Source organism: Heterocephalus glaber, unplaced genomic scaffold, assembly GCF_053883595.1.
Source record: "Heterocephalus glaber isolate CG9 unplaced genomic scaffold, H.glaber_assembly_v1.0 deba00001465, whole genome shotgun sequence".
In the NCBI taxonomy this organism is placed as follows: domain Eukaryota; kingdom Metazoa; phylum Chordata; class Mammalia; order Rodentia; family Bathyergidae; genus Heterocephalus; species Heterocephalus glaber.
The window spans coordinates 31139998-31167655 of record NW_028258312.1 but is presented as its reverse complement, the minus strand read 5'-3'; the positions used below and the strand labels follow the sequence as shown (position 1 = coordinate 31167655).

General features: G+C 49.2%; 1 protein-coding gene across 6 annotated transcripts in view; it reads left to right on the top strand.

The window, feature by feature from the left end:
• Window positions 1-27658, top strand: part of Msh3 (mutS homolog 3) — a 119353-nt gene that overhangs the window by 29065 nt on the left and 62630 nt on the right. For 5 of the 6 annotated variants that reach the window (XR_015438895.1, XR_015438896.1, XM_087180736.1 and 2 more), the window contains exons 10-13: window positions 3053-3167; window positions 13286-13444; window positions 14570-14654; window positions 16883-16992. Coding sequence is in view for 4 of the 6 variants with exons in the window: in XM_087180736.1 (XP_087036862.1) it covers window positions 3053-3167; window positions 13286-13444; window positions 14570-14654; window positions 16883-16992 (469 nt within the window). In the remaining 2 variants the exon portion in view is untranslated. The remainder of the gene's footprint in view (window positions 1-3052; window positions 3168-13285; window positions 13445-14569; window positions 14655-16882; window positions 16993-27658) is intronic. The other variant, XM_087180735.1, reaches the window with a different exon arrangement.

Sequence of the window (27658 nt, the reverse complement as noted above, 5' to 3'; positions counted from 1 at the left end):
GCAGCAGGTGGCAGAACCACTGAGCTAAATCCCTGGCCCTATCCCTGCATTTTAACAGAACATCTGGATAAATACTTAGCTGGAGGCTAGGATCGCGAAAGATTGGGTGCCAGAATTAAAGTGGCAGGGCATTAGTGCCGGGCTCTGACATGTAAGGGAGCCGTTTTTGGTCTCATTCAGGCACTGGGAGCTTGATTTTGTCTCTACCTCTCCTTCCTGCCAGGCCAGCTTGTGTTAGGGCCCGATTCATAGATTTGAGTTGAATGCATTTTCCCCTTGGCTTAGACTTAGCCCCTCCCCAGTGCTCCTCGGACCCCTCACAGAGATCCTCTGTCCTTGCCATGGGCTGTGGATCCTGACTCCTCGTCTCCTGCTGCAACCTCCCTGTCTCGCTAGTTCTTCCCTCCACGTCCGAAGGGTATCTGCTTAGCTTGTGCCTGGGACACAGAGTGCTGGGCCAGAGGGAATCAGGTGCCTGAGCCATGTCCCACTTGGGACCCCAGGATGCAGTGCCACTGCAGATGAGCCTGCCCTCTTCCTTTCTGGGCATCAGGTCACTTGAGGGACACAGATGGAGCACAGCCATCTGTGAGGAGGGAACCTCAAAGTAGTGTCGCGGGCCCTTGGAAGCTTGAGGTCCCTGTCTTCGTGTTGCAGAATTTAAGGGACAGGAGAAACCACAGGTGAAACAGGAGGATTTTACTCCAGGATTTTAGGTGAACACTGCCCCAGTGGACTCGTGTCCAAAGGCTGATTCCTGAACAAAGGAGAGGCTCCAATTTTTATACTTAGGGTCAGAGGGGTCTGGTGTGAAACTGGTGGGTAGGCAAACAAGGTTACAAAGTGGGACAAAGGCAGTTACTCATACAGTGACAGCTTTATATCTTAGCCTTGAAAGAAAACCAGATTCTCTGAGAACAGGATGTCTCAGGACCTTGTTGACAGGACCAGGTTGTTAATCTTCTCTGTACTGGCCAGAGGATGGCAGCCACAGGAGAGGAAGGGCCCGAGGGGGATTGTTCAAGGCTGAGAAAACTTACTTCTTATAAGTTCAGCTCTACCTGGGTGATAGCTCATATATGGAGGAAGGAGACGCCCATCCAGGTGAGTGTAGGGCCCACCCTGACCCAGAGGTCCAGCCCGAGGGCCATGTCCCTTTGGGAGACTCTGAAAGGCCACGTACCAGGGACCCCTGCAGAGGATCCCGATCTCCTGGTTGGTGCAACAACACAAGATAAGAAGAAAGCCTTAGAGATAGAATCAAAGTAAAACAGGGAGCTGGGATGGTCAGTGCTGAGGAAGCAGCAAAGACCCTGAAGCAGCCAGAATGCTGATATTTCCTGGTGACGCAGTCATTGTCAGATTGGGGTCAGGGGCTGGTGTGGTTGCTAGGGCTGAGTTGCTGATGCAGCCAAGGTTTGTAGGAAATGGACAGTATTCTTGGGTTGGGAACAGAACAGACCAGAATAGGTTGTGGTTAATGATTAACCTGTCTTTACAGTTAAGGAGGTTTCATTTCTGGGAACAGAATTTGGATAAGAGTCACTCTGACCTCGGCTGTGTATCATATCAGAGCCTCACAGCTTCACAGGCCATTTCTCTGGCCTCTGCTGTTGCTGTTGGCTGGTGCGGTGCTGGTGATAGCTTTTAATCCACACACCACTGCAGTGCCCCCATGAGTCACAATAAGCTTTAGTCAGATTCGTTTCTTAAAACAAGCCGATTGTGGGGTTAACTCTTTGTGGCCTGGATTGCTTGCAGCCTGCTGTGGGTATGATCAACAGGGCAGTCTCCCGCAGACACGCAGGCTGCAGGGACCGCACTGAGGGAGGCCAATGTGCTGGTGTCACCTTTGTCATTCTTCCAGGCCAGATACAAGCACTCACTTTTGGTCAGTGCTGCCTTGGGACACATGGGCCTCAGTCTGTATCAGGTTCCTGGGGAACGGCTACAAAGTTACAAGAAAATCACTGCTCAGGCGAAGGTGAAGGGGGGGTGTTAGCTCTTTGTTTACACTCTGATTTTATGAACATCTATAATTAAAATAAAAAGATATACTGTTGGTTTATTCTTAATTTCTGAAAGTAGTAAACTCTTACTGCAAAAGCATTAACTCTGCAGTTGTGTAGAAAGAAACAGGAAGTCTCTGCCCTCTGGCCCTGCCCCGCCTGTCTCCGGGAGATTGTGAAAACTTCTACTCAAGTCCCTAAGGGTGGTTTTAGGGACAAACGCACAATACCCACATGAATGTACCTGGTTAGTGTGTTGGACGGTGGTGAATGCTAAGGAGAAGATAAGGCAGGAAGGACTAGAGTTTGCCGAGGAGGCCGAATCTGAATCTGTGCAAACGGCGAGGGGCAGAGGGAGCGTGGGGGCCTTCGGGGTCCACTGGGGTACTCAGCCGGGTGGGGGTGGGGAGCTGGGACCCTGTCCGTGGTGCTAAGATTCGGCCTTCTGCTCTCAGTGGGGTGGGGTGGGCGGTCTGGACTGGGTGCCGGTTCAGCAAGAGCTCCTCTGTTGGCCTCATCACTGGGATTGGCCGGGACCCCAAGAATGCCCATCCCTGTGTCTGGCTGGCCACTCAGCTTGAGCCCTGCAGTCCAGGCTGTCCCTTTCAGTAGGCGTACATAATCTGTGTTTAGTGGAATGTGTGAGTGTTACCCTGTGGGTGTGTATTTACCCTGTAGGTCATCACTGGTGTTTTTGTTTGCAAAAGATTTTTCAGCTCACCTTGTATATATGTCTTTATATATATATATATAAATTAATTGGTGCATTTTAGATAATACATAGAGAATTTTATATTTTCTTTATTCTTTATTGTTCTCCAAAAAAGATTCATCGCAAGCACAAGTGCATTGCAAGCTCAAGGTCCTGAGTTCAGTCCCCAGCACCAAAAAAAAAAAAAAGATGCCTCCTTTCTCCTATGTCATTTGTAATCACTCACAATTTTTCCAATGGGCCAGTTTAGGAGATAGCATCTAAAGTTTACTTAGGATTGTTTTTTAATAATGGAAATAATGTTAATGAGGGTATCCGTTCTATTTTTTAGGTTCTCAAAGTTTTTCTGGCATCATTAACTTGGAGAAACCTGTGATTTGCTGTTTGGCTGCCATAATAAGATACCTCAAAGAGTTTAACTTGGAAAAGATACTCTCCAAACCCGAGTAAGTGGTGTCTCAAGTCAAAAGGGCAGGTGGAGAGTTACAGTAAAAATGTTTCAACTTTAGTATGTGTTATATTCAGAGGATTTACCTGCTTTTGGTAGAATTCCCTAGGACAGGACAGAGAAAGACTCTTTGGTAGTACTGCTGCAGAATAATACAAATATTAATTAACTTAAAATATTGATAAAATTCTGGCAGCTTGTATTCATGGTAACCATTTGGTAGATTGTTTTGACTGTGGAACTGTGCTTTCTCTTAAGGGGATTAAGAAGTAGGTTTAGGGCCGGGGATTTAGCTCAGTGGTTCCACTGCCTACCTTGCAAGCGCAAGATCCCAGTTCTATCCCCAGTACCAAAAAAAAAAAAAAAAGGAAGTAGAGTTAAAAGCATTCACAACATTTTGCTACTTTTCTAACTCCTGGTTTCAGCTCTTGTTTCACAGACTGTACATTTGGAGAGAAAGGGGCGAGCTATTAATCCAGGTGCTTTTCGCAGAGTGACTAACTTGCAGATTTCAGAAACGTCACCAGACAGTGGCTGTCAAGGGGAACGCTAGTGTAACGAGGTGACAGTGGGGTCGACTTCTTGCCTCTCTCTTTCTCCACCACCAACCCTGTCCTGCCGCCGTCAGGAGTCACCGCCCACCAGTGGCCCTGGGTCAGTGAACTCGGCACTCCGCAGGGCTGGCCAGCAGGGAGCTGGACAGTGGCGCTGACTTGAGGTGCTGGGCAGAGTGGGACAGGGAGCGTCCTTGGGAGTCTTGTCATAAGGTCTCCGATGTACTCTGTGCAGTCCTTGATGAAACAGTGATGCTTCTCTAGAGGCATAGTTGTCCCGTTTGAAGCAGTGTAGATGGCATCGCAGGGAAATGGGTTTGTTGTGTCACGTGTGTGCCATGCACAGTGAGTGTCTGTAGGACCAACAGAGTGAACTGAGCTGGAAGTCGGTGTGTGGGAGGGCGTGGCACACACCGCTCCAAGAGGACCCCTTGCTAGGTCAGGAGTTGCTTCTTCTGGGGAGGAGGAGGAAGATGATGGTGCGTGATGGCTCAGAGGCATTTGAATCACTTAAACTTTTTTTTTTGGTACTGGGGATCAAACTTGGGTCCTTGCGCTTGTGCAGCAGGCAGCAGAACCACTGAACTAAATCCCTGGCCCTGAATCACTTAAACTTTTAACCTGGTGTTATATTAACCTGTGAGTGTTCTAGTATGGCCGAAGGGTTTTACTTTTAGAAAGTGGCGGCCTGCCATGATGCCTCAGTGGATGCTGCTTTAACCCCACAGTTAGGCTATTGGAGAGGCCCATCTGTGTGGTTGATGGTGTTAAAAATTTTTAAAAATTTAAAGAAGCAAGAAACAAAAGAAGAAACATGCTGTACTATGTACACGTAACGATTCCCCAAGACTATTGTAAGCTACATGAACTGCAAACGTACAAAAAAACAAAAACAAAAAAACCCCAAAGAACAAGCCATCTGCATTGGGCTTGAGAAGCTTCAGTGCTGGAGAAGCTTCAGCAAAGTAGTCAGGGATGGACAGCTCGCCCAGGAAGGAAGCAGCACCAAGGAAGGAAGAGTTAACATCGGAGTAGTGAAACTGTCCCCTGCTTTGTAAAATCAGATTCTGATGTGTCTGGGTGATGATTTGAGACTGAAAGAGTGTGTCCTCTCATATTGAGTTAAAATAACAGCAAACAATGAAGCAAAGCGATAGGCCCTCATTTTGTATGTGTTCCTAGCTCCTCGTAGACAGTCAGAAAATATGGAGTTAATGAAAGAAGGAAGGAATTCCAGATCCTGGAGAGTGGATTTAGTTGGAAATTGCCACAAAGACATTGGAAGCAGGAAGAGCGGCTGCAGATGGCGACCAGACTGGACTGCTGCAGCCTGGGTGGTGGGGCTTCACAGGTGGTATGTGACTTCACTCTGGAGACCATGCCAGGGGACTAGGTCTGCAGGCCGTGTAGTTTGGAAAGACAAAGCAACCTCTTGAGGCAGTTACTTTGGAAAAAGTGAATATTCTCCTTGTGTATGAAATGCGGTTGTATTACTTTATAATCATGTTATGCTGCTGAACTTTTGAACTTGTACTTTAAGACTTGTATTGTCAGGAAAAATGAATTCAACTTGAGTTGCTTTGTTTAGTGAATGCTTTCATAAAAATTGCTGCATATATTATAAAATCGAGGAGCATTTATTTCAAGGTCTTTGTGCCTTTACAATAGAATTTGAGGTGGTGGAAGAAGATATACCATTTCAGGAATGATTCTTAGGAGTAGGTGAAGTAAAGTGTTTTAATAAGGGAAAAATTTGAGGTTCCAAAATTGTTTTGAGGATTTAAGTGTGGCTATTCCGAGCAGAATAATGTAACAGCATAGCTATAGCATGAAGGACAGCAGGTGGATCCTGGTGTAGTTTGGACGTTGAATGTCCCAGAGGCCCACAGGTCACAGGTCACAGGTCACAGGCCTGGTCTCCAGCCTGTGGTGCTTTTGGGCGGAGATGGGCCTGCAGGAGGAAGTGAGGTCACGGGGGCGTGTCCTCCAGGGGGACCCAGATGCTGGCCCCTCCTGTCTCCCTCCGTGCTTCCTTTCCCACACACTGTCTGCCATCATGCGCTGCCTGGGCACAGGCCCAAAGGCGCCAGGCAAATCAGCCATGGCCTGGAACCTGTGAAGCGCCGAGCTAAGATAACCTTTCCTCCTTATAAGTTGATTATCTCAGGTATTTTGTCACAGGAACATAAAGCTAACAATTATGACAGAATTAGTCCAATTTTTTTTTTAATTAGTCCAGTTCTTAAAGGTATGACATTTTAGAGGCATTGGCTTTTTTTGTTATCAGAAATGAATGCTTTGTCATCTTGGACGATTTTTCATTGAGATTAGTTTGGTCAGAATTTTAAGTAAGCTTTGGCTTTGGAAATTGTAGGAAAGAATGAGAAAATTCACCCAAGATGAACTCTAAAACCTTTTTATTAGAAAATTGCTTATAAAAACAGAATGATAATACATGGTGACTTCTTTTATTTGTGAATATAGAGTTAATATATAAGCTACTTAACGACATCTAATAGGTACAGGCCAGGGATGCTGCCAAACATTTAAACTCACAGGACATCCCACTATCCCCTAGAAGAAAATAACAACAATAATAATACATCTCAACTGTCACTACTCCAAAACCAGGCAAAGACATCCCAAGAGAAGATACCACAGACTCATGTATCGTATGAATAGAGACGCAAAATCTTCACCAAAGCACAAGCAGATGGATCCAGCAGTATGATAAAAGGACCAAGTACCATGACTATGTGATTTATTCCAGGAATATAGGGTTGGTTTAAGAATCCAAAAACCAATGAATGTACTATATTTTGTCAGTGGAATAAAAGACAAAGCTACATAATTATCTCAGTAGACAGAGAAGCCTTTGGCAGAAAGCAACACCTTTTGAAATACAAACACTCAGGAAATTCACACTAAAAGGAGCTTGTTTGAGCTGAGGGCATCCTGAAAGCCTTGCAGCTAACAGCACGCTTGTTGGTGGGGGTCTGAATGCCTTTCACCCGAGAGCAGGAAGATGAAGACGTCCTCTCCCACCACGTCAGCGCTGTCCTGGGTATTCTAGCCAGCACTGTGCCACGTAAAGATAAAGCCAATAGGAAGGAAGTAAAGTATTCATTATTTCAGATGACTTGAACTCACATATAGAAAACCCTAAAGAATTTCACAGAGACTGTTGGTGCTAATATACTGGTTCACAAAAATATAGGATATGAAATAAATATATAAAAATCGTTTGCAGTAAAGAATTTGAAAATGAAAATTAGAAAATTCCTCTACAATAGCATGACAAAGAATAAGAATGAATTTAATAAAGAAAGAACGAAATTTCTACTTTGCACACTATAAAACATCCTAGAAAGGAATTAAGACCTAAAAACGTGGAAAGGCACCCTAGGTTCACGGATTAGAGACTTAATGTTGGTAAACTATAATATTCTCCAAACTGATCTGTAAATTCACTGCAGTCTGTATCAGAATCCCAGCCGGCTTCTCTGTGAAAATCCACAAGCCAGTCCCCAAGTTCATAGGAGAACGCATGGGAGGCAGCATACCCGCAGTTCTGAAAAAGGACAGAGTTGGGGGCTCGCTCCTGGCTCAAAACTGACTCTGAGGCTGGTGGCGCCAGTGTAGGAACTGACCTGGGGAGGCCGGAAGTGCAGCTTTACATTTGCGGTGAAGACAGAACTGTGGCCAATAGGTTTTTGTTTGTGTTTTCAACAAGCGGTTCCGGGACAACCAGATGTCTGTGCAAGAGAGCGGAGTCGGACCCTTCTCTCCTGTCCTGCAGGAGCTGGAGAATAACTCAAAACGGACCAAGGCGACCTTAAAACCCAGCGTGTAAGTTTTCATGGCCATGGATTAGTCAGGGTTTTCTAAATTGTGGTGTGAAAAGCATAAATGCCAAGAGCAAAAACCCCAGATATATTGGACTTCGTCAAAATTAAAAGCTTTTATTTAAAGATAACATCATGAAAGTGAAAAAATAGCCCACCAAATGGAAGAAAAATTTTGCGACTCATACATCCAGTGAGGCACTGGACGTGGAGCTCATGCAGATCAGTAGTAAAGAGAGAGGTAGCCGGTGTGTAAAGCGAGGAAGGGACCAGCACAGGCATTTCCCGGAGAATTTGTAGGAGTGACCCGTAAGCGCGTCAGCGATGTTCGCCATCACTGGTCATCGGGCGAGTCCAGATTGAAGTCCAGGTGAGCCAGTGCCAGGCCTGCCAGCAGCACATGGCTCCCTCCCATCGCTGATGGGAATGCAGAGTGACTCACCTCTTCCGAAAACGGCCGGCGCTGCTGTCTGACCAGGGGGCTCCCTGGGCGGAATGCATGGAGACAGGAGTGTCTGCCCAGACAGAGTGTGCATGGGTGTTCACGTGGGCGTTGTGCCCAATGTCGTGGAAGGGGAGCAGCCACTGTGACCCGTGCCCGGAGAGCAGCGTCCAGCATGAGGGAGTGGAGCATGGCATGAGCTGCCGGCTGGGGAACCTGCCAGGGCAGGAGACTGACACAGCCCGAGGCTGGGGACTGTGCTGTGTGAGGAGCTGTCTGCAGAGACAGAAGGTGGCTGGCTGTTGGCTGCCCGACGCCGCGGGTGTGCGGCAGTGAGGTGCTGTACCTGAAGCCACTGGACGCACAGCCCCAGCGGGTAAGTTGCGCAGTGTGAGCTCTGTTGGTAAAGCTGATTCGTGGCTGTTTTGAAATGTCAGGAGCGCCAGGGCCGGGCAGTCCCTGTCTGTATGAATCCTGTTCTCGCTGTGGCCGCCCAGTCCCGCCTGTATTCTTCTCTGTCCTCTGTGCTCCCTGCCCCAGTGAACTGGGCCTTGCTGCTTTCCTGCATCCTGGTTGGATACTGTTTTCTGGTCTCATGGAGCATCACAGCTTGGGGCCCCGAAGGACCCGAGGGCCCTGCAGGCCTGGAGCTCTTGCGGCTGTCTGCCCTTAGGTGCCAGGGGCCCTGGGCTCCAGCAAGGCGTGGTGCAGTCTCACTCCTGTCCTCCTCCGGAGGATCCCAGCCCTGCCCATGGCACTGTCCTGACCCGACAAGGGTTTTCTGGTTGTGTGTAGTTGGGCATTTCTCAGGCAGTGAGTCCTTCATGGATGAAAGCAAAGGCATGACCTGCTAGGGTAAAAGGATCTGAGACACCAAGAAAATAATACCGGGCGGTAGATGTGAGGGCGAGGGAAGTGATAGGATTTGAGAGAGATGTGTGAGTGAAGAAGGTCAGTTAGGGGCAGCAAGTGAACTTCAAAGGGCACAATCCAGGTGCTCGGAGAGGAGCGGACCTTGGCAAGGGCCAGACAGACGGAGCACAGCAGGCCCAGGGCCGCTGTCCTTAGAAGACTGTGCAGCTGGAGTCGGGGCCCAGGTCTGAGTCACCACCGTCCCTGCCGGGGGTGCTCACTGCACCCTCACTGGGCAGCCGCCGGGCCTGACACTGGACCCCGGCCCTTCGTGGAGCCGCCGTGGCGTGCGTGCAGGAGGAGCCGCTGTGAGCCCCTTGCAGACCCCCAGGGCCGAGCACCCAGCACGTGTCCCTGGTGGACATCATTCCGCACGTGCTGTCCCACGGCTCATTTCGGGGTCACAGGGGGACTCGGGGACGCTCAGCCTGCTCGCCTCCGGCCTTCGCCTCGAGCAGCTTCCCTCCCTGGGTTTGCGCTGCATCCCCACACCGCTGTAGGTCCTGTCTGGCTTTCTGCCCATCGCTCAGCCTGGTGCCTTGGGGACTGGACACGCACTTGGTTACTTCCGTCCCGAGTGCCCTCCTGGGCAGCATTCAGCAATGCAGAGTCAGTCCTTTGTTTAATTGGAGACTGGTGAAAAGTGGGAGTAAAATAAAACTGAAGTTTTGTAATACACTGCAATTTATAATTAATAAAATTTACTCCCAGAGTTGGGCAAAGGAGGAATTTAGGAGCTCTGAACGTCACAGAGAAATATTTTCTGCTACACATTTTATATTTGATATGGTAGTTTCTTCTTTTTGGAGGGGTGTCCTTATTTATTTATCCATTTGGGGTACTGGGGCTTGAACACCAGGCCTTTGCACTGAGCCGCATCCCTGGCCCTTTTTTATTTGGAGATGAGGACTTGGCAGGTCATTAAACTGCCCAGGCTGGGCTCAAACTGGCGGTCCTCCTGCCTCAGCCTCCCAGATGTGAGCCACTGCACCTGGCTTTCTGGTTTTTTTAAATTAAATTTATTGGTACATTTTAGGTATACAATATAATGACATTCATCATTGGAAATTTGCACCTTTACATAATCTCTCTTGGTTCTTATTTTTCACCCTTACCCAGCCCTCCCTTCAACCCCTCCATCCTTCCCTCTTTACAAAGATTTTGTTTCCATTTTTCCATTTTCTCATATTAATCCCATTCCCTTCTTTCCTTTCCCCTACCCCTCCCACTTCCCCTTCCCCTTTGTCCCTTTTCTTCCTATTTCACATCTGTTATACCTTTTAGTCCTTATCTCTAGGTCCTTATCTCTACACCTCTAGTCCTTATCTATTATTTCTCTAGTCACACTAGAGAAACTATTCGGTATTTACACTATCTCCTATTTATTTCACTTGAGAGTGTGGCCTCAATATGCATCCATTTATCTATAAATGTCTCTAATTTCACATTTTTATGGCTGAGTAGTACTCCATTTTATTAAAAAAACACATTTTCTTTATCCAGTCTCCAGTTGATGGGCATTTGGCTGTTTCCAAGTTTTAGTTATTACAAACTGTGCTACTATGAACATGAGTGCACATATAGCACTGTGGTATGACTCTTTTAAATCTTTGGGGAAGATACCCAGCAGTGGAATAGTGGGGTCAAATGGGACTTCCAGTCCTAGTTCTTTGAGGTATCTCCATACTGATTTCCACAGTGGTTGTACCAGTCTACACTCCACCAGCAGTGGAGCAGGGTTCCTCTTTCCCTACAGCCCTGGCCAGCATTTATTATTGGTTGATTTCATGATAGCAGCCATTCTTTCTGGAGTGAGGTGGAATCTCAGAGTTGTTTTCATCTGCATCTCTCCAATGACCAGTGATGTTGGGCATTTTTTCATATTTTTATTTGCCATTTCTACTTCTTTGTCTGAGAAATATCTGTTCATTTCAGATGCCCATTTTCTGATTGGGTCTTTAAATTTGGGAGGTCTGATTTTTTTAAGTACTTTATAGATTCGAGATAGTAGACCTTTGTCTGAGGAACAGCAGGTGAAAATTTTTTCCCACATTGTGGGTTGTCTCTTCAAACTGTTGGTGGTTTCTCTTGCTGTGCAGAAGCTTTTTATTTTATTTTGGTACCGGGGATCGAACTCGGGACCTTGCACTTGTGAGGCAGATGGCGGAACTGCTGAGCTAAATGAACGGCCCAGAAGCTTTTTAATAAGAAGAGATCCCACTTGTTGATTGTTTGTGCTAGTTCATGGGCACCTGAGGTTTTGTTCATAAAATCTTTTCCTACACCAATGTCTTCAAGAGTTCTACCTAACCTCTGTTCCAGCTGGTTCAGTGTTTCTATTTTAATATTTAGATCATTAATCCATTTTGATTTTAGCTTAGTGCATGGCGAGAGATATAGGTCTAATTTTAATCTCTGGCAAGTTGAAACCCAATTTTTCCAGTACCATTTATTAAAGAGGCTATCTTTCCTCCAGTGAGGGTGTTTGGCTCCTTTGTCAAAGATGCAGTTGGCCTTCTGTTTTTAAATACTAAATAGAATTTCAGTAATGGATGATCTTTCAGAAGAGATCTTTACCTTCACTGTGTTTATCAAAATCAGGAAGACTAGCTTGTTTTTTTTTTTCAAAAAGCAGGGTAGTGATAGATAGAGAATGTAAATTTCCCTGGTGAGCTTTCACATGGGCATTTCCCTCCCTTATAAAACTTGAGGCTGAAGAACGTCCTGTGCTTTTGGTGTCTGAAATATTAATGAAGTATTTTCCCATGTTACTTGTAAGGTTTCTATCCAGATTTACACAGCATGAATTCTGGTCAGGAATTGTTTATGAGGTTCATTTCAAAGCACATGAAATTTGGTTGCTTCTACAAGGATAAATAATTTAGAGTTGCTTGAATATTTCAGGTCTTCAGTCATATACTGTGCCATACTCAGGGCTGCTGGCAGATAGATACGGCCCCTGCTTTAAACTTGTATAGAAGTCCTTGTGGAATCAGGCATGCACAGAAGGAAGTTCTCTTGTATGTGGAGGGAGAGTCCAACTCCAGAATACTCATCAGTGAAGTACACGGAAACCTGAAGCACCCTCATCCCTGCAGCAGCTGCTGTCACTGTTGCATGGGTACGGCCTGTTTCAGACTGCCCAGTGGTTCATCTCCTTTTGTGTCCAATTTGAAATTTAGCTACTTGTTCAGTTGGGGCAGAAAGAAAACAGTGAAACAACCATGGCTAACCAACCACCCAAGGAACAAAACACACCAGTGGGAAACCATACGGACTGCACACTGATACGAGTGGAAGGCCCACTGTCCTCCGGAGAGGCCTGGGACAGCGCTAGCTGAAGCCGGCCTGGTGTGCGCAGTTACGGTTTCCTCTCGCTGTCCTAGAGGTCGGTGCCATGGCCTCCGTCCTCCTCCCGTCTGCCCGCTCGCCCACACCAGGTGGCATGTTGGGGTGCGTTGGCACCGAAGCAGGCCGTGCGCTCTCCACTCACATCTCTGGCGTACCCGTTCAGCAGTTCTCTCGGGGACACAGGACAGAATAGTAGGAGCAGGGGTTCATTTTTCGCCAGGGTCAGGTGACTGAGCCCTCAGGTTGTTGATGGACACAGGATTCAGGCAGAGGCCTGACCGGAAACGCCGCCCCACAGTGGGCTGTCGGGCTGACAGGGTCCTCGCTGTGATGTGCGGGGCGTGAGCGGTGGTCTGCTGTCTGCCTGTCTGGCCCCTGCCTCACCGGGGAGGAAGTCTTTCTGGTGCAGGACAGAAGCAGCTCCTGAGTGCGGGCTGAGGCTTCTCGATTGGTCTCCCATGCCAGCCCCCACGGTCTGCGTGGCTTTGTCCCCGACTCAGATCAGAGCTTGAAACCAACTTACTGGTGGCGGTGGTGAGGCGGGGCCTTGGGGTGGTTAGGTCTTCTCCAGCCTCGCGACGGAGGCTTCAGGACACAAGGAGGAGCCTCAGGGGAGGAAGCGGCCCTCGAGGGACAGCAGACCCATGGGCTTCTGGGCCCTGGACCGCAGCCCCGGAACGTGAGAACACGAGTCCATTGCTCATGATTGCTCTGTCTCCGGCTGTTATGGTGGCCCAGCTCACTGCCGTGCCTAGAAGGGCTGGCGAGGGTCCACACTGGGGAGCTCATTTGCGGCTGATGCTCCACATGGCGTTAGTGAAGCCTGACCACCGGGAGCAGGGACGGACGCCAAGGACTCGCGTCTGCACACATGAGTAATAGGCTCGGTGCCAGCGCGGAGCCCTGGCTGTTGGCTCTGCCAGAGTGAATCTGTCATCCACACAGCCAGTGCTGCCTGGTTTCTTCTGTAAATAGTGTTTTACATTTTGTAACTGTCCTTGGTGTTTCCCAGACATTTCTGGGGCTCCGCGACTCACAGGAAACCCACCCAGACGGCACCCCCGAGGAAGGTCCAGATGTCTGCTGAGCGCCTGCTGAGTGGAGTGGAGGCCCTGAGTGCTTCCACACGAGGGTCGCCGACAGATGGCCCTTGCTCCAAGGAGTGCGCTCGGTGAGGGAAGCAGCTTACACTGAGCTCTCGCTGTGAGGGCATGGGCAGAGTGCAGCAGCCTCCGTCAGGTGCTGTTCCCCAGACAGGATGGAAGCTGTCACGGCTGAAGGACTGCATAGTTAGCAGGCAGCGCTCCCGACACGAAGGAGGTTCCTTCTCCTCCAGGGCTCGGAGTGGGTGGCGAGGCGTCTTGGGGTGGAGGGGACCTCGTGCTGCCTCAGCTATGGATTCCTGGGTGAGGATGCGTTTCTGAAACTGGCTTGGAAACTGGGTGTTTATGCAGATCTCATGCCAGTCTCGAGCAGGGCTGCTGGACACATGTTTTCCTCCCTCGTAGTTCAGTGACCTGCCATACTTTTCTTCTCTTAACAAATAACCCATCGAGTCTGTGAAGTGCTGTGGGTGGAAACATCTAAGGATTGGCTGTTGGAGGAAATTGAATTGCTGCACCAGCAGCACATTGGTAATGGTCATTAACACGAATTGGAGTGCATTTACTAGTCATGTTGCATCTCAATTCTCAGGTCTGTCTGAAATTGATTACATCTCTAATTTAGTTATTTGATAGTTACAGGGACATAAGGAGCATGTGAATTCTTTCTGGGTTTAAGGAAATAACTTGCTACTTTTTATTTGTGTGCTCACTAAACCTTGGCCACCTCAATAGGTGTTGTTAATTATAGAGCAAATAACACGTGCTGCACGTACCAGAATGTTGAGCAGAAGCTTCTGAAGTGTTTACCGAGCTGATCCCACACTGCAGAATGAGGAGGACAGTTTTAAGAGTCTTGACATATTTTTCGAGCTAATTGCATAGCTTTTCCTGAGGGAACCACCACATGCTCTGCCCAGGGTTCAAGACTGTGTTTGGTTCTATTCCTGGAGATATAAACCAAAACAAAATACTGCTGTTGCTTCCCCACCATGTTCTTGTGCTCATTGTCAAGATGCCTGTCCTGTGCCCATGCCCCACGAAGCCCAGGGGTGCTATCTTGCTCCTCACGGCCCGATTCCCCATCACAGTGGTGCCTTTGGCACAGCGTTACTGCCTTGCTCCCAGTCCCCAAGTTAGTGTCTTGTGTCTCAAAGGCTCCAGGCTGCCTCATTGCATTCCATTCTCCACAGGAATTTTAAACAGCTGTCTAGTGAAATGGAGCTAATGACGATGAACGGAACAACATTAAGGAATCTGGAAATCCTACAGAATCAGGTGAGGCAGACACGGCCTCGGTCACTCAACACGGTCTGCAGGAAGGGTGCAGGGCGGGTGACAGTCATGTCTCGCCTGCCTCACTGTGTGCCTCGTGATGACTGAGAGAATCAGTGTGGGAAGTTCTGGGGTTTCTGGACGGAGGACTATAGACTGAGCCCTCTAATAAATGAAGGGTCATTTCTGTATCATAATCTCTGTATCAGTTGTGTGTCAGATATTTTCTTGGAAAAGCATCATCTCTGAGGATTAATAGGAAATGTATTTTTTGTCTGGTTGCTTTGTTTTTGTCTTTGTGTGGAAATGTCGGTAGTCTGTTCTATTGCTAGGCATGTAAAACAAGTCTGGGCCAGTTTGCCGGTAACCTCTCACTTCCCAAACTTTTCCTTGCTCTGTATTGAGAGCTGGGAGGATAAACAAAGTTTCCATTACGGAATTATCACTGAAAGGTGAGATGTTACTTGTAACAAAGTCACAAGGGAATAAAAGCCAGTTCCAAATAGAACCTGAGATCCAAGGCATCTGAGTAGTAGTGGAGAATCCCAGCCATGGAGTGAAACCCACAACCCTTCCCGGAGATAGTTAGTACTGTTGCCCATTAACCATGGGCTCTTCTGTCCTGGCCCTGGGGCATCAGTACTGGAGTACCCTCAGGAGCCTCTTCCTTCTGCCGTCCACCCCGTGTGCTTGGCCTGACTCATGTCTGCGTAGGAACATTTCTACCTGTTCTTGCATCACCCAGAGGTCTCTGGTCAGCTGTGCCTGCAGGCCCACACTGGGGACAGTGGCAGTGATAGAAGGAGAGTCTTTCCTGGAATAACCCCCTTCCCCCAGGGTCTGCAGGGGGTACCCCCAGTACCTCAAGCTTTCCTTGACACATCTTCCCTATTTAAATCCTGCTGCATGCAGTTTTGAAATCCAGTTCTTCCTTTTTTTTTGGTACCATGGATCGAACTCGGCTCCTTCCACTTGTGAGGCAGGTGGCAGAACCACTGAGCTAAATCCCCAGCTCAAAGAATCTAGAGCCTGAAAGTATAGACCACCAGACTCTTTTTTTTTTGGTACTGGGGATCGAACTCTTCCAGACCTTGTACTTGCAAGGCAGGTGGTAGAACCACTGTGCTAAATCCCCGGCCCTCCAGTTCCTCCTTTTTGCTTTTTATTTTTTGAGACAGTCTCACTGTGTAGCTCAGGCTGGCCTTGAATTTACTGTCTAGCCCACTGGGGCCTTAGCCTCCTGAGTGATGATAGGATTATAGGTGTGTGCCATAGGTGTGTGCCAGCACGCCCAGCTTGTAAAATCCAATTTCTAAGGCAAAAGTTGCCTATAAACAAAATATCCTGTAGTGTCCCTCTGTTATCAGGATTTGAGCTCTTGTAGAGACAGAAGCTGGGAATTAGCCTTCTGAACTTGTCTTAGCTGAGCTTGGGCCTGTTTCCATGGAGGCTCTGAGTCATTTATTCATAGTTAACCAGAAGCAACACAGATTAGTCCTTTTCTTTGTAAAAATATCTTTACTTTGTCTTGTGTGAATGTGCGTGTGTACATTTGTGTCTTCATTCATCAAACATCAAATGGACAGTGTGGGAAACGTTAGCTCAGGCTGAGTGGAATAAGTGGGGCTCCTGACCAGCTCAGGACGTGGTGTGGATGCTCGTGCCCAGTGTGATAAAACCTGTTCTCTGGAGTTGTTTCTGCATCTTCCAAATGCCCATCAACTGAGACTGGATAAAGAAGATATGTTTGTTTGGTTTTTTAAAAATAAAATAAAGGACTACTCAGCCATAAGCAAAGAGAAACTAGAGACGTTTATAGCTAAATGCATGCACCTTGAGGCCATACCCTTAAGTGAAATAAATAGGACACATGTGTGTAACTACTGAATAGTTTCTCTGGTGTGAGAAACTGAAAGTGTAAACAAGGATCACAATGTATAATAGATAATGTGAAATGGGAAGAAAAGGTCCAAAGGGGAAGGGAAGTGGAAAGGTAGGAGAAAGGAAAGAAGGGAACAGAATTAATATGAGAAAAGGGAAAAACGGAAACAAAGTCTTTGTCAATAGGGAGGGGTGGAGGGGGTGAAGGGAGGGCAGGGGAAGGGGGGAAAGATAAGAACCAAGATACATCATGTAAAGGTACAATTCACAATGAGAAATGTCACCCTGTTGTATACGTCAATGTGCCAATAAATGAAACCAAACCGACACCTGTTTCCTGGCCTTCACAGACTGACGGGAAGAGCAAGGGAAGTTTGCTGTGGGTGTTAGACCACACGCACACAGCGTTTGGGAGGCGGCTGCTGAGGAAGTGGGTGACCCATCCGCTCCTCAGATTAAGGTAAAGCACTTCTTTTATGTGTTTCCCCCGAAGTTATAAAACTTTGAAGGTGAAGGTGTGTCGAGCATCCTTGAGACCAACTTTAACAGTTTGCAGTGGGTCCCGTCCAGTTCCTGTGGGCCTCATGGTGGGAGGACATGGGGAGGGGCGCAGAGCTGTGCCTGCCTGTCCTGGGCTCCACAGGAAGCAGTGGGGCGCAGCCCAGGGAGCTGATGCCTCAGGGCGAAGTGGGCACGTGGTGAAGCTCGGGAGAGGGAGGGCCTGCGCTGTAGCAGGGGTAGTTTTGCTGCTGCCGCCAGGCGGGGTTGGGGGGGTGGGGGGGGCAGCTTCGCACAACGAAGCAGGGCTGGGCTCCTCAGGACAGTGCCGGGGACATCCGGGCTGCAGGCGTCATGCTGTGGCGTCCCCACAAGCCCGGGGTGCTGCCTGGCTCCAGGGCCGAGTCTCGCTGGTCTCCCCATAGCGGGGCAGCTGGAGTCTGTGTCCTTGGTGACTGTGGCGCTGCGGCCTCCGAGCTGAACGGTGCCCTGCAGCTGCTTGCAAGAACCTGGTCTGGCTCCCGCTGATCCTTGAGCACCTGCTAGGTGCACCTTATTGAGTGCTCAGCTTCCAGAGAGCACAGGAGTTGCTTCAGTATCTTGCTGCAGACTGAAGCCAGTGGCCACTCCTGAGCTCAGGGGGCTCAGGCCGGAGTTCCTAGCCCTCAGCTGGACCAGTGCAGGCACTGGTGAAGAGCACTGTGAAAATGAGCACTACCACTGCTCGGGCCCCGCTGAGCCCCCCTGCTCTCATGCTCCAAATGTAGAGTCCTGCTCACAGGGGGTGAGGGGTGCGTTGGGACTGGAACGCTGGCTGCCTTTCCTGAGCTGCCTGGATCAGCGTTTTCCATAGGTACCGCTGTGGGCTGCGTATATACTGCATATATCCTTGAGGTGTACGACCCTGACCACCTGACTGAGGCCATGGCAAGGATAAGAGACAAAGGTTCGCGTACACAGGGGCCTGGATGGCCAGAGCTCTTCAGGCTAAGACCCCAGGCTCCAGACTTGCCACTGTTTACGGATCACACAGCATTGCAGGGTGTAAAGGCAGATGCAGGAGACAGCGGGGCTGAGATGCTGACAGGAGCCAGGCTTGTGCAAGGAGGAGCACTGCATTCCTGCAGAAGTCAGATCGATTAAGGAGTGACCTGCTTGTTTGCTTAGCTAACGTTGGCTCTGGGAGAACAGCTGCACAAGAGTCACAGAGTCCTCAGCTGCCTTGTCACCTTGCTGTCAGAGATGTCACAGCGACACTGACCATTGAGGCCTCCACTGTGACCTTTGGCACAGGGAGCTGTTTCCACACGCCGGCCGAAGGCTCGTCCAGCAAGTCACATAGGCCTAGGACAGCCTCACAGTTTAACCCATGGCCAATTCACTAGCCAATTTCCTATTTTTAGCCTGCCCAGTGCAGGTGCAAGCCGATCTCCTGTGTCCCACATACACTTTGCTGATTTTGTCAGAAGCCCTAAAACACGCATTCTGCTTATAAACAGTGATGGGTGGGGAGCGGGATGAGAGCTCAGGCTCCTGTGGGATGTACGAAACGAGTCTCTTAGGTTACGTCCAAAGCACATTAGCCAATTTGCAAGGCAGGCGTAATTTACTTCCGACATTTGTGCCTTCGATTCTCTTTCTAAAGTAGACATTTCTACTCAGTTTCCCCTCCCTGTTTCCTGCCTGCTCCTTCAGTCTCCCTCTCAAAGAGCACTGTGTGTACCCTTCGTGAGCACTGAGAGTAAGAGTGCCCGGGACCCGCCACTCAGGAGATGTGCTGCCCTGCCAGGTGTCTCTGTTAGAGACGCCGGGACGGTTGGGGGCCTGGACCAAGGATGGCAGGCGGGCAGTGCCTCTCTCACCGTGCTGCGTTTTTCATCTGTGATATCCATTAGTTTCTCAGCTGCCTTCAGAGATAGTGGTTTTATGGATGAGAAGGATGGAGATTCAGGCTAATTATGCAGGATCAGCCAGCCAAGTGTGTAGGGGCCATTCAGAAGCAGTTTGAGAGTTAATGAGATGCTAGCTGGAGTTCTGCTGTTCCCACTCACATGGACAGCTCGCGGCCTTTCTGTTCCTCTATTTGTTCATCTGTAAAATGGGGATGGCATCGCCTCTCTCGTGGTGGTGTGACCACAATGAGGCAGTGTATATAAAGCATTAGTATGGTTCCTGGTATCAGTAGTAGGCCCCAGAAGAGAGCTGCAATCTTCATAATGCTAGAAACTTGGAATCAACAGAGTTACTAAGTGGAATGGAAAGTAACTGGCCTCATACATGTTGTCACATTACAGCAATGAAATGAACAGCCTATGTCGACATACTTCAGCACGGGGCGGTCCCAAAGCATCACAGCAGTACGCAAGTGCGGCCATATATCGAAACTTTGTCCTGTCCTTTTCTGTTTGGGGGTGCAGCCAGCTGTGGTAGAAATACAAAGACAGGAAGTAGAAAGGGTATTTCCCGGCGATGGGGCAGGGGGATCCCCTGGGAAGGGGAAACAGGAGGGGTATGGCCGGGTGGGTCTCACACCGCACTCTGCTCCCCAGACGTGGCTGTGGGCGACTGCCGTGGACGGCCCACGGGGAGTGCGTGTGCAGGGAGTGCGCGTGCGCATACCTGGAGCTGTGGGCCCATCCGGGTGTGAATTCAGAAGTACAGTGCAGCCCGGTGCTCCTAGGGCCGTGATGGACCAACAGCAGCAGGATCTTAAATCAAGCACAAGACAAGGGGTGTGGTCACGAGGTGTTCATGGGTGATCCACACCTGCCATGAGTGTTTAAATTGCGGAATCACCACAGTAAACGACACACTGCCACGAGTCCCCCGGAGTGCTCCTCACCTACAGCACCCTCGTCCCATCCCACCATTGTCGCCGTCCTCCGAACTGGCTCTCTGGAGTGTCGTATGAGGTGGGATCATAGGGAGCGAGGCCGCCAAGCGCCACCAGCACCCAGGCGGCTTGTGAAAACACCAGGCTGTCCTGGCGCCATGTGGCTTCAGGTCTGCCCCAAAGTCAGAATGACCCGGAAAGGGAGACCTCGGGCAGCCACACAGCGCAGCCAAGGACACTCAGGAGAGAGGGCGCCCGGGATGGGTTCAGACAGCGGCAGAGACGATGGGTGAGTGCGTTCAGAGTGAGAGGGTGTTCTGAGGGGCGCACGGCGGTGTGTCTTTCACTGGAACACGTGGCTCTCAAAGCTTAAGCACTGTGTTTCGGCCACACTGTATAATGGGGCTTCATGCTGTTCTTTAGCAATCTTTGCTTTTTATTAAGCAGGAGGCCACTCTAAAATAATGATTAAATGATGATATAAAACTGTCGTAGCATCTGTGCAGTATCCTGTATTGGGTGCTGCTCGTAATCATATGCATCTACTGTACACATCTGCAACGTAGTGGGTTTCTTTAAGCAGCAGCACCACACACACACACACACACACACACACACACACACACACACACACAAGCGGGGTTAGGTGGCTGTTTGTGGTGGCCCCAGGTGAGAGGACCACATCGCCTGTGCGGTTTGTTGGTAGATGACTGTGCGTATGTGCGGTTCTGTTTCAGCAGCTCTGCAGGAAGCACACACTTAGTGTGTGGATGTTCTGAACACTGCTGCCCCTGCCCTGCACCACCCCCGCAGTCAGGCGGAAGTGAGGTCAAGGCTGTGCCCTCCGTGTGAGAACCTTGCTGGGTCCGTGAGCAGGTTTAGGGGGTGGGGATATGGGAAGGGGCAACGGGAAGCCGATCCAGGGCGCTCAGGCTGCAGCCATCTGGTCCACCGGGCCATTCTCCTCCCCCTGGGTCCTATCCGTGTGGTCTGAGGCTGCCGTTGGAGTGTGAGGCACATTGGTGCAGGCTGCGGTGACCAGGCCGCTCCTGTGGCCCCTCGCAGCATGACGGAGCTGTGACCACCAGTTGCCGTCCCTATGGCTGGGCACGGAGTGCTGCCTTCTCCTCTACTCGGTGCCCACTCTTGACTCAGGCCTGGAACTCAGGGAGCTCAGCCTCCCGGTGTCCTTAGCGACCACGCCCGTGCCCGTGCTGTGCTCAGCACTGCAGCAGCACAGGGTTGGGGCCGACTGCTGCAGACAGCCCCACAGGCGAACCGCTCTCCCTTGCAGCAAGCTTGCATGCTGGCTTGCTTTCTTCCTCCTTCTTCCTCCTTTCTTCTGCACGCATCTCCGGGCCTCCCAGATTGGCAGTGGGGGGAATCTGACAGGCCGGCATTTAGGAACCCCCGAGCCCGTGGCTCCCAGGGCCGTCTGCACTGTCCCCAGCCGCCGGGACAAGCAGCTGCGTGCTTCTTCGCTCTGTGGCCTGGGTCTGCAGCTCTGTCCCTGCGCTTACATGGCACCGCTGGAGCCGTTTCAGTGTCACGTTCCACACTCGCTCCCTGTGGCCGTGGGCGTCCACTGTCTCCTCAGGGAGCAGCAAGGAAGGGCTAGTGAATGCTCAGCAGTCTGTTGGGAGAGATGGCTCTTTCCTCTACTTCTTTGTTGCTATTTCAACCCCATAGTGTTTTTAGGCATTTAAATGATACATTCATGTACATTTTTAGAAAACTGTGAAAGTCTGAAGTTGCCCCGTAACAAGGTTGCCCCTCACAGCTGCTGCACGCTTGTCAAGGCCCTGGGAAGCCCGGTAACCCATCATCGCCTCGCCACGGATACATGTGCACTAACGCCGTCTGTCCCTCGGTTGCCCGGGCTGGGACAGACTGCCCCTCCTCAGCAGGGTCACGTGGCACCTGTCACGTGACTGGGCGGCCCTGAGCCGGGACTAGGAAGACCTCGCCTAGGAGGGAACTTGTGGGAGGTGGCCGCTTCTGTACCTAACACTCACCTGTACACACTGCACAATGTTGTACCACAATTAGAGGAAAGGGAGAATGTTTTTCTTTTTTTGGTACGGGAGATGGAACTTGGGACCTTGTGCTTGCGAAGCATGGGGCGGCACCACTGAGCTAAATCCCCAGCCCAGGAGAATGCTTTTATAATTTGAATTAGATTTCTGAGAACATTGGGAAAAGCGTTAGGCATGCTAAGTTAATTGCTGCCATTTAAGTCCCATAAATAATTAAAATTAAAGGCATGGAAAGTTGTTTGTGTTGGGAATTGGCTCCTGGCTACATGTTTGTGTGGTTTTTGTACCACTAAGCGCATTTCCCTGCTAGCTGATTCTCTTGGATAATTAAATGGCTGTGATTGGGTAAACCCATCCGTGTGAGGTGTGAATGGCCGTATTTCTAATCCATCATCACCCTGGACTAAATGACGAGGTCACAGGACATCAGCTCACTTCCTTCCACTTTACATCTCATTTTGTTTTTTTTTTTGGTACCAGGGATCGAACTGGGGTCTTTGCGCTTGTGCAGCAGGTGGCAAAACCACTGAGCTAAATCCCCAGCCCTACATCTCATTTATATCGGCAGACTAAACGCCACTTCTGAGTGGGTGGCACTCCTGGAAATTGGCCACAATGAGGGGCCCCGCTTCCTCTTGGTGGCGCCCGTGTCCCTGAGCCTGCCACACAGTGAGCCAGGTCTTGGTCTGCCTGCCGGAGGAGGGGTAGCACAGACCTGGCCGGTGCTGCGTGTGCATGAACTCGGTAGAAAGGGGACTGCTGCTGCTGCGGAGGAGGACATGAGCGCAGGGCTCTCGCCCCGTGTGTGCCCTGTGGTCCTGTGGACAAGCTCCATCTATCTCTGGGATGGAACTCTGAGCTGGCCAGCGCATCGAGCGGAACCCAGGCTGCAGTGAGCTCTGGCCCAGCCCAGTGACCAGCAGTCAAGGGCTGGAGGAGGAAGAACATGGGGGGAGAGAGGAGGAGGAGGCTGATAGTTTGTTTCCCTCATTTCTCCACATTTCCCTTTCTCCAGCTTTATGGCTCTGTTAGTGGGGATTTTCAGAATATTCAGCCTCAAAATGCTAGAGGAAAACTGGATGACCTGTGACTTTGGTGACGTTAAAGCCGTCCTGTGTGAAACACCTAGACATGTTAGAGAAAGTGTGACCAACATCCGCTCGGGTTGCCTTAGGAACCGAGGGAGGAAGACTGGAGAGGAGCGGGGGGACCAGGGAGCTGATGTCTTGGCTGGCCCTGGCCCTTTAGCAGCCTGCGTGTTGAGAGGGCTGGGAGTTGCTGGTCCGGTGGGAGACAGGAGACAGGGCTGGGGTCCAAGCAAAGCGGGGAGGTTCTGGGGACGGAGGGCTCGGGGCTCTGACCAGCGGGGATGGGGAGGCTGCGCCTTGGCCTTGGCCCAGAGAGCCTGACTCCGGGCTCCTCGCAGGCTGCAGTCGCCATCTGTGCAGTCAGTGTGGTCTGGGAATTTCTGAGCCGTGACATGGACTTAAAACATACTGTGCCACAGACCAGTGTGCTACAGCCAAGCTCTGCACGATTCGAAGATAAAAAGCATGAGCATAGAAGCAGCTAAGTCAAAAGGGTTTGGGTTGATTTTAAAAAGAAACCTCATTGTTTTTCCAAGCAATGGACAGAGTAACAAGAACAGATGTAACAACTAAAGTACATATTGAATATTCCATACTTAAAATGATTCAGAACAGAAGGTTTTTTTTAAATTTCAGAGTATCTGTGTATGTATAAGTGCGATATCGTGGGGGTGGAGCCCAAGTTAAAGCATGAAATTCATTCGTGTTCCATATAGGCCTTATACACCCCCCGGGGGCCTCCGCTCCGGTCTTCTCAGTCGTCTTTACCTGTGGGTTTTTCACTGATGGCACCCTGCCAGGACGCAACATGCCTCAGGCTTCTCAGCAGGATGAGTTTTCGAGCTTCAGATTCGAGATGCTCTGCCTATGTGAGATAGTGTCTGAGAAGTTACCTAGGGGGTAGCAGAGAGTGCCAGTGGGATAGACGATGTAAGAGACTGAGAGACTTGCCCAGAATGAGGTACTCTAGCAGAATCTTCATCACTTGTCCAGTTAGAAGAATGGGATGAAACACAATATTCAAGGGGTGATAAGTTTTTTCACAGTTCATGAAAGATGTGAATCCTTAGATTTAGAAAACACAACATACCGTACAAAGTGTGATTAAAAACAAAATACTCACATTTTGCTAAGTCATAGTAAAACTTGACATTAAATCAGAGATGAAACTTTTACAGAGACAAAGAGCAAAGAAAGATCACCTGTAAAGCAATTAAGATTATAGAACCTATTTGCTTTCTAATTTCTCTTGCTTTCTTTTCTCAGCTCTTGGAGTCCCTGACTATTCACCATTCCATTTCTCCCCACACAGTACCTTGAGATTTCTGTGTCTCTTCCTATTGTCTGTTGTTTCTGTTGATTCTCACTGAGCTGGTTTCTTGTTATGCGTGTTGTTTAGTGGCCATATTATTTGGAAATTTATCTTTAAGAATATGTGATGGCTAGGATGAAGGTGCCTTTCTCCAGAGAGGCCTTTTGTGTGGTTCTGCCAGGTTTCTGGTGGCATTACCTGTGTAGGAGCTTCTTGATCCAAGTTCTGTGCCTGGGATGTTTTAGTCCATCCAGATGGTGGTCAACAAGAGTGCGAGATCCCCTGTCTTCACCGTGAGCTCTTCCACTGTCTCTTCAGTACACAAGGGCTGTGGCTGGTCTGTTATCTCTCTGACTTCTCGCTTTCCTTTGTACTGTTGTGCAGTTATTAGTTAGCCCTTTGTCAGGTCTTTGATGCTCTTAGGAGTGTGCTTTCATGTTCATTGGGCTTTTGAAGTTCTCATCTTTGGGAGGAATGGTCTGGAAGTGCCTGTTCACACCGTTGCCAGAAACACAATTCATATTCTTGCTTTTTTCAAAGACTCAGATTTGTGGCTTTTGTAGTCAGGGTCTTGGCAAGGGAATACTTTAAATACAGGGCACATAATTTGTGGGATTATTTTATGATAATTACCCCAAAAGTCAAATGCAAAGGAGTACAAGAGATTAAATGCACAGTAGGGGCCCCAAAAATCCATCCAAGGGCCTGGATCCCAGCAGTGTCCCACACAAGTCCAGCTGAAGGCGTAGAGTCCAAGGCAATTTCCTCCACGAGTCCAGCCAGTGGCCTGGAGCCCAAGTTAAAGCACAGAATGCCTGGAGCCCTGGCAATGTCTCGTGCTTGTCCATGTTGAGGATGTGAGCCCAGAAGGCCCAAAGGCCTGTGGTGGAAGTCAGAAAACCTATGCCAGTGAGATGAAGGACATATACCACCAAGCTGAGGGATCCACATTGGGGCCAGAAAGTGATGCTCATGGTGAAGATTAGAGCTCCCCTGACAAGAACAGCAGCCATTCCCAGTGACAGGGAGGCCCTGAGCTCCTCCTCTGATGAGAACAGCCTAGTTTGTATCAGGAAAACCATCCACAGCAAGCTTCTCCTAGCATATCAACAGGCCAGGCTCTTCTCTGCCAGTTCTCTTTTTGTAGCTGTTGACAACCATCCTCAGGTAGATGCTGCACACCCAGACCATACTGATTCAGCTGGGCATAGCAAGTTGACCATTAGTTAATCCATTACAGTGGCCCAAGCAGATAATGATGGTAGCTGTCAGGAAATTGTTCTGTTTAATTTTTTTTAAGAAGGTAAATTATTTCCTGTTGGACAAATGTTGTGTGATTATAAAATGAGTAATAAAAATCCTTTACAATTTACAAGGTAAGTGTTCTAGAGAGGTCCAGGAAAGGACTTGGAGTTCATTTTTCTAATTGAAATATGTTTAAGTAGTTGGTTTAGCCACATCACAGGACAGTGTATTAGTATCTGAATTTAATGCATTCATTTTGATCATCTTTCTTTTCTTTTATTTTTTTTCAGTACTGTGGATCAAACTTGGGTCCTTGTACTTGCACAGCAGCCGGCAAAATCACTGAGCTAAATCCCCGGCCTTATCATCTGTCTTTGGTCAGTAAAAAGACCAAAATATGAAAAAAACACAAGCTATCCAAACACCCCGCTGACAGTGTGTGCTGCAGCTTTGCCCCGTGCCCTTACGTTGATTGATGGTGCGTCTGCACGAGTAGTGACCAGCAGGATGGCCTCTGCACTGGCAGGAGTGCAGGTCGAACTGTATTTCTGACCGACTGCCACACCAGCGGGTGCTGACGTCGCGTCCCATCCATCTCACCTGTGGGGGGCCCCGGGACACCCAAAAGTAGTCCTTGGATCTTTGGGGTGGGAGAGAAGAATCTTTGCCATTGAGAATGAAATGATTCGGATACCTTCTTTTCATTGGTTTAGATTTATAGTATTTTAAGACCAAGTGCAGATGGCTTTGGGACATCTCGGAGTGGTGTCGTTATCGTCCTCTAGGTGACAACACTACTTCCTGTTTTGTAGCCTGTCCCAAGCAACAGGTCTCTGTTGATCGCTCTAAAATAATTATTCCTTATTCCAGTGATCTGACACACTGCTTTATTAGAGTTTCTTGGAAGGTCTTGCAACTCCTTCTGATGAAAAAAACAGCTTGAAGCTGTGTAAAGTATTTTATTTTTATTGAAAACATAGAAGTCACTTTTGCTCCTTTGCGCTTTGATCTGCACGCCGGCGCAAACCGTGGGATTGTAGCTACCCCAGTGGCGAGACGTTGGAACTGCACCACCCCGCTCACTCCTGCTGCCTGTTTAGACCCCGCTTTCTCCAAGCAGCCTCTGAAGTGGTCTCCACAGAGCGCTTCCGACCTTCACCTCCCGTCGCATTCCAACACTAGCTCTCCTTTTCCCTTGGCATAGAACACCTGCTTGCATATCTGCTTAAGGGTGTCCACAGTTACTTCTAAACTTCTGGGGTACAGTCTCCCCTCCGCGTGGCAGCTGTAGCAGGCCCCGTGCTAGTGCCCGGCTGCGCTGTGAACCCTCGCGGTCCTGCCGAGTGCGGCTGTCGTGCTCTGATTTTATGGGTGGAGGAACCAGGCCAGGCTGAATGGTGAGTGGCAGAGCCTGGATGGGAACAAAGCAGCCTCTAAACTCGTGCTTCCCTGGGGAAGGTCGAGTTAAAACCAGAAACCAGATCATGAACACCACATGGGGCAGTGATAAAAGCTACTTTCTGTGTGTTTTTGCAGGTTCCAAACCAACTTAGCACACAACCCTTTTAGCCTCTAAGAGACTTACAGTTTTATGTCTATTAATTTTTTTTCTGATAGAATTCATAAATGTGGCTTAGGTTTTTATTCAGCTGTTTCGCTCTTATCTTTTTGTATTCAGGAAACCATTAATGTTTGAGACAGTAACTCTCCATGTGGGCTGTCTGATGAGCTCACAGATGGCATTATTTCATCTATCCTCAAACCATCTGTGGCATCAACCTAGCTATTCCATGGGTGTCACCGCCCCGTTTATGCAAGGATGAGTTATTAAAGTCAAACTTTATATTTGTGTAGCATTTGGGGTAAATGTTAGCATAAAACATTGATTTATTTTATCACAACAGTTTTATGCAGAGAACATTTAATTTTTCACTTCTTGGTTTACTTTGTATTCTTTGGAATTGAATTGAATTCCTCGTCTGTTTGCTGAGCACACACTGTGGTGGTGCTGGAGGGGTGGAGGAGGACCCCTGAGCTTACTAAGGCTGTAGTCATGCAGGAAGTGCAGCCCGATTCCCGAGCACAGGGGAGGAGGGCGGTCTGGGGTGGGAGGT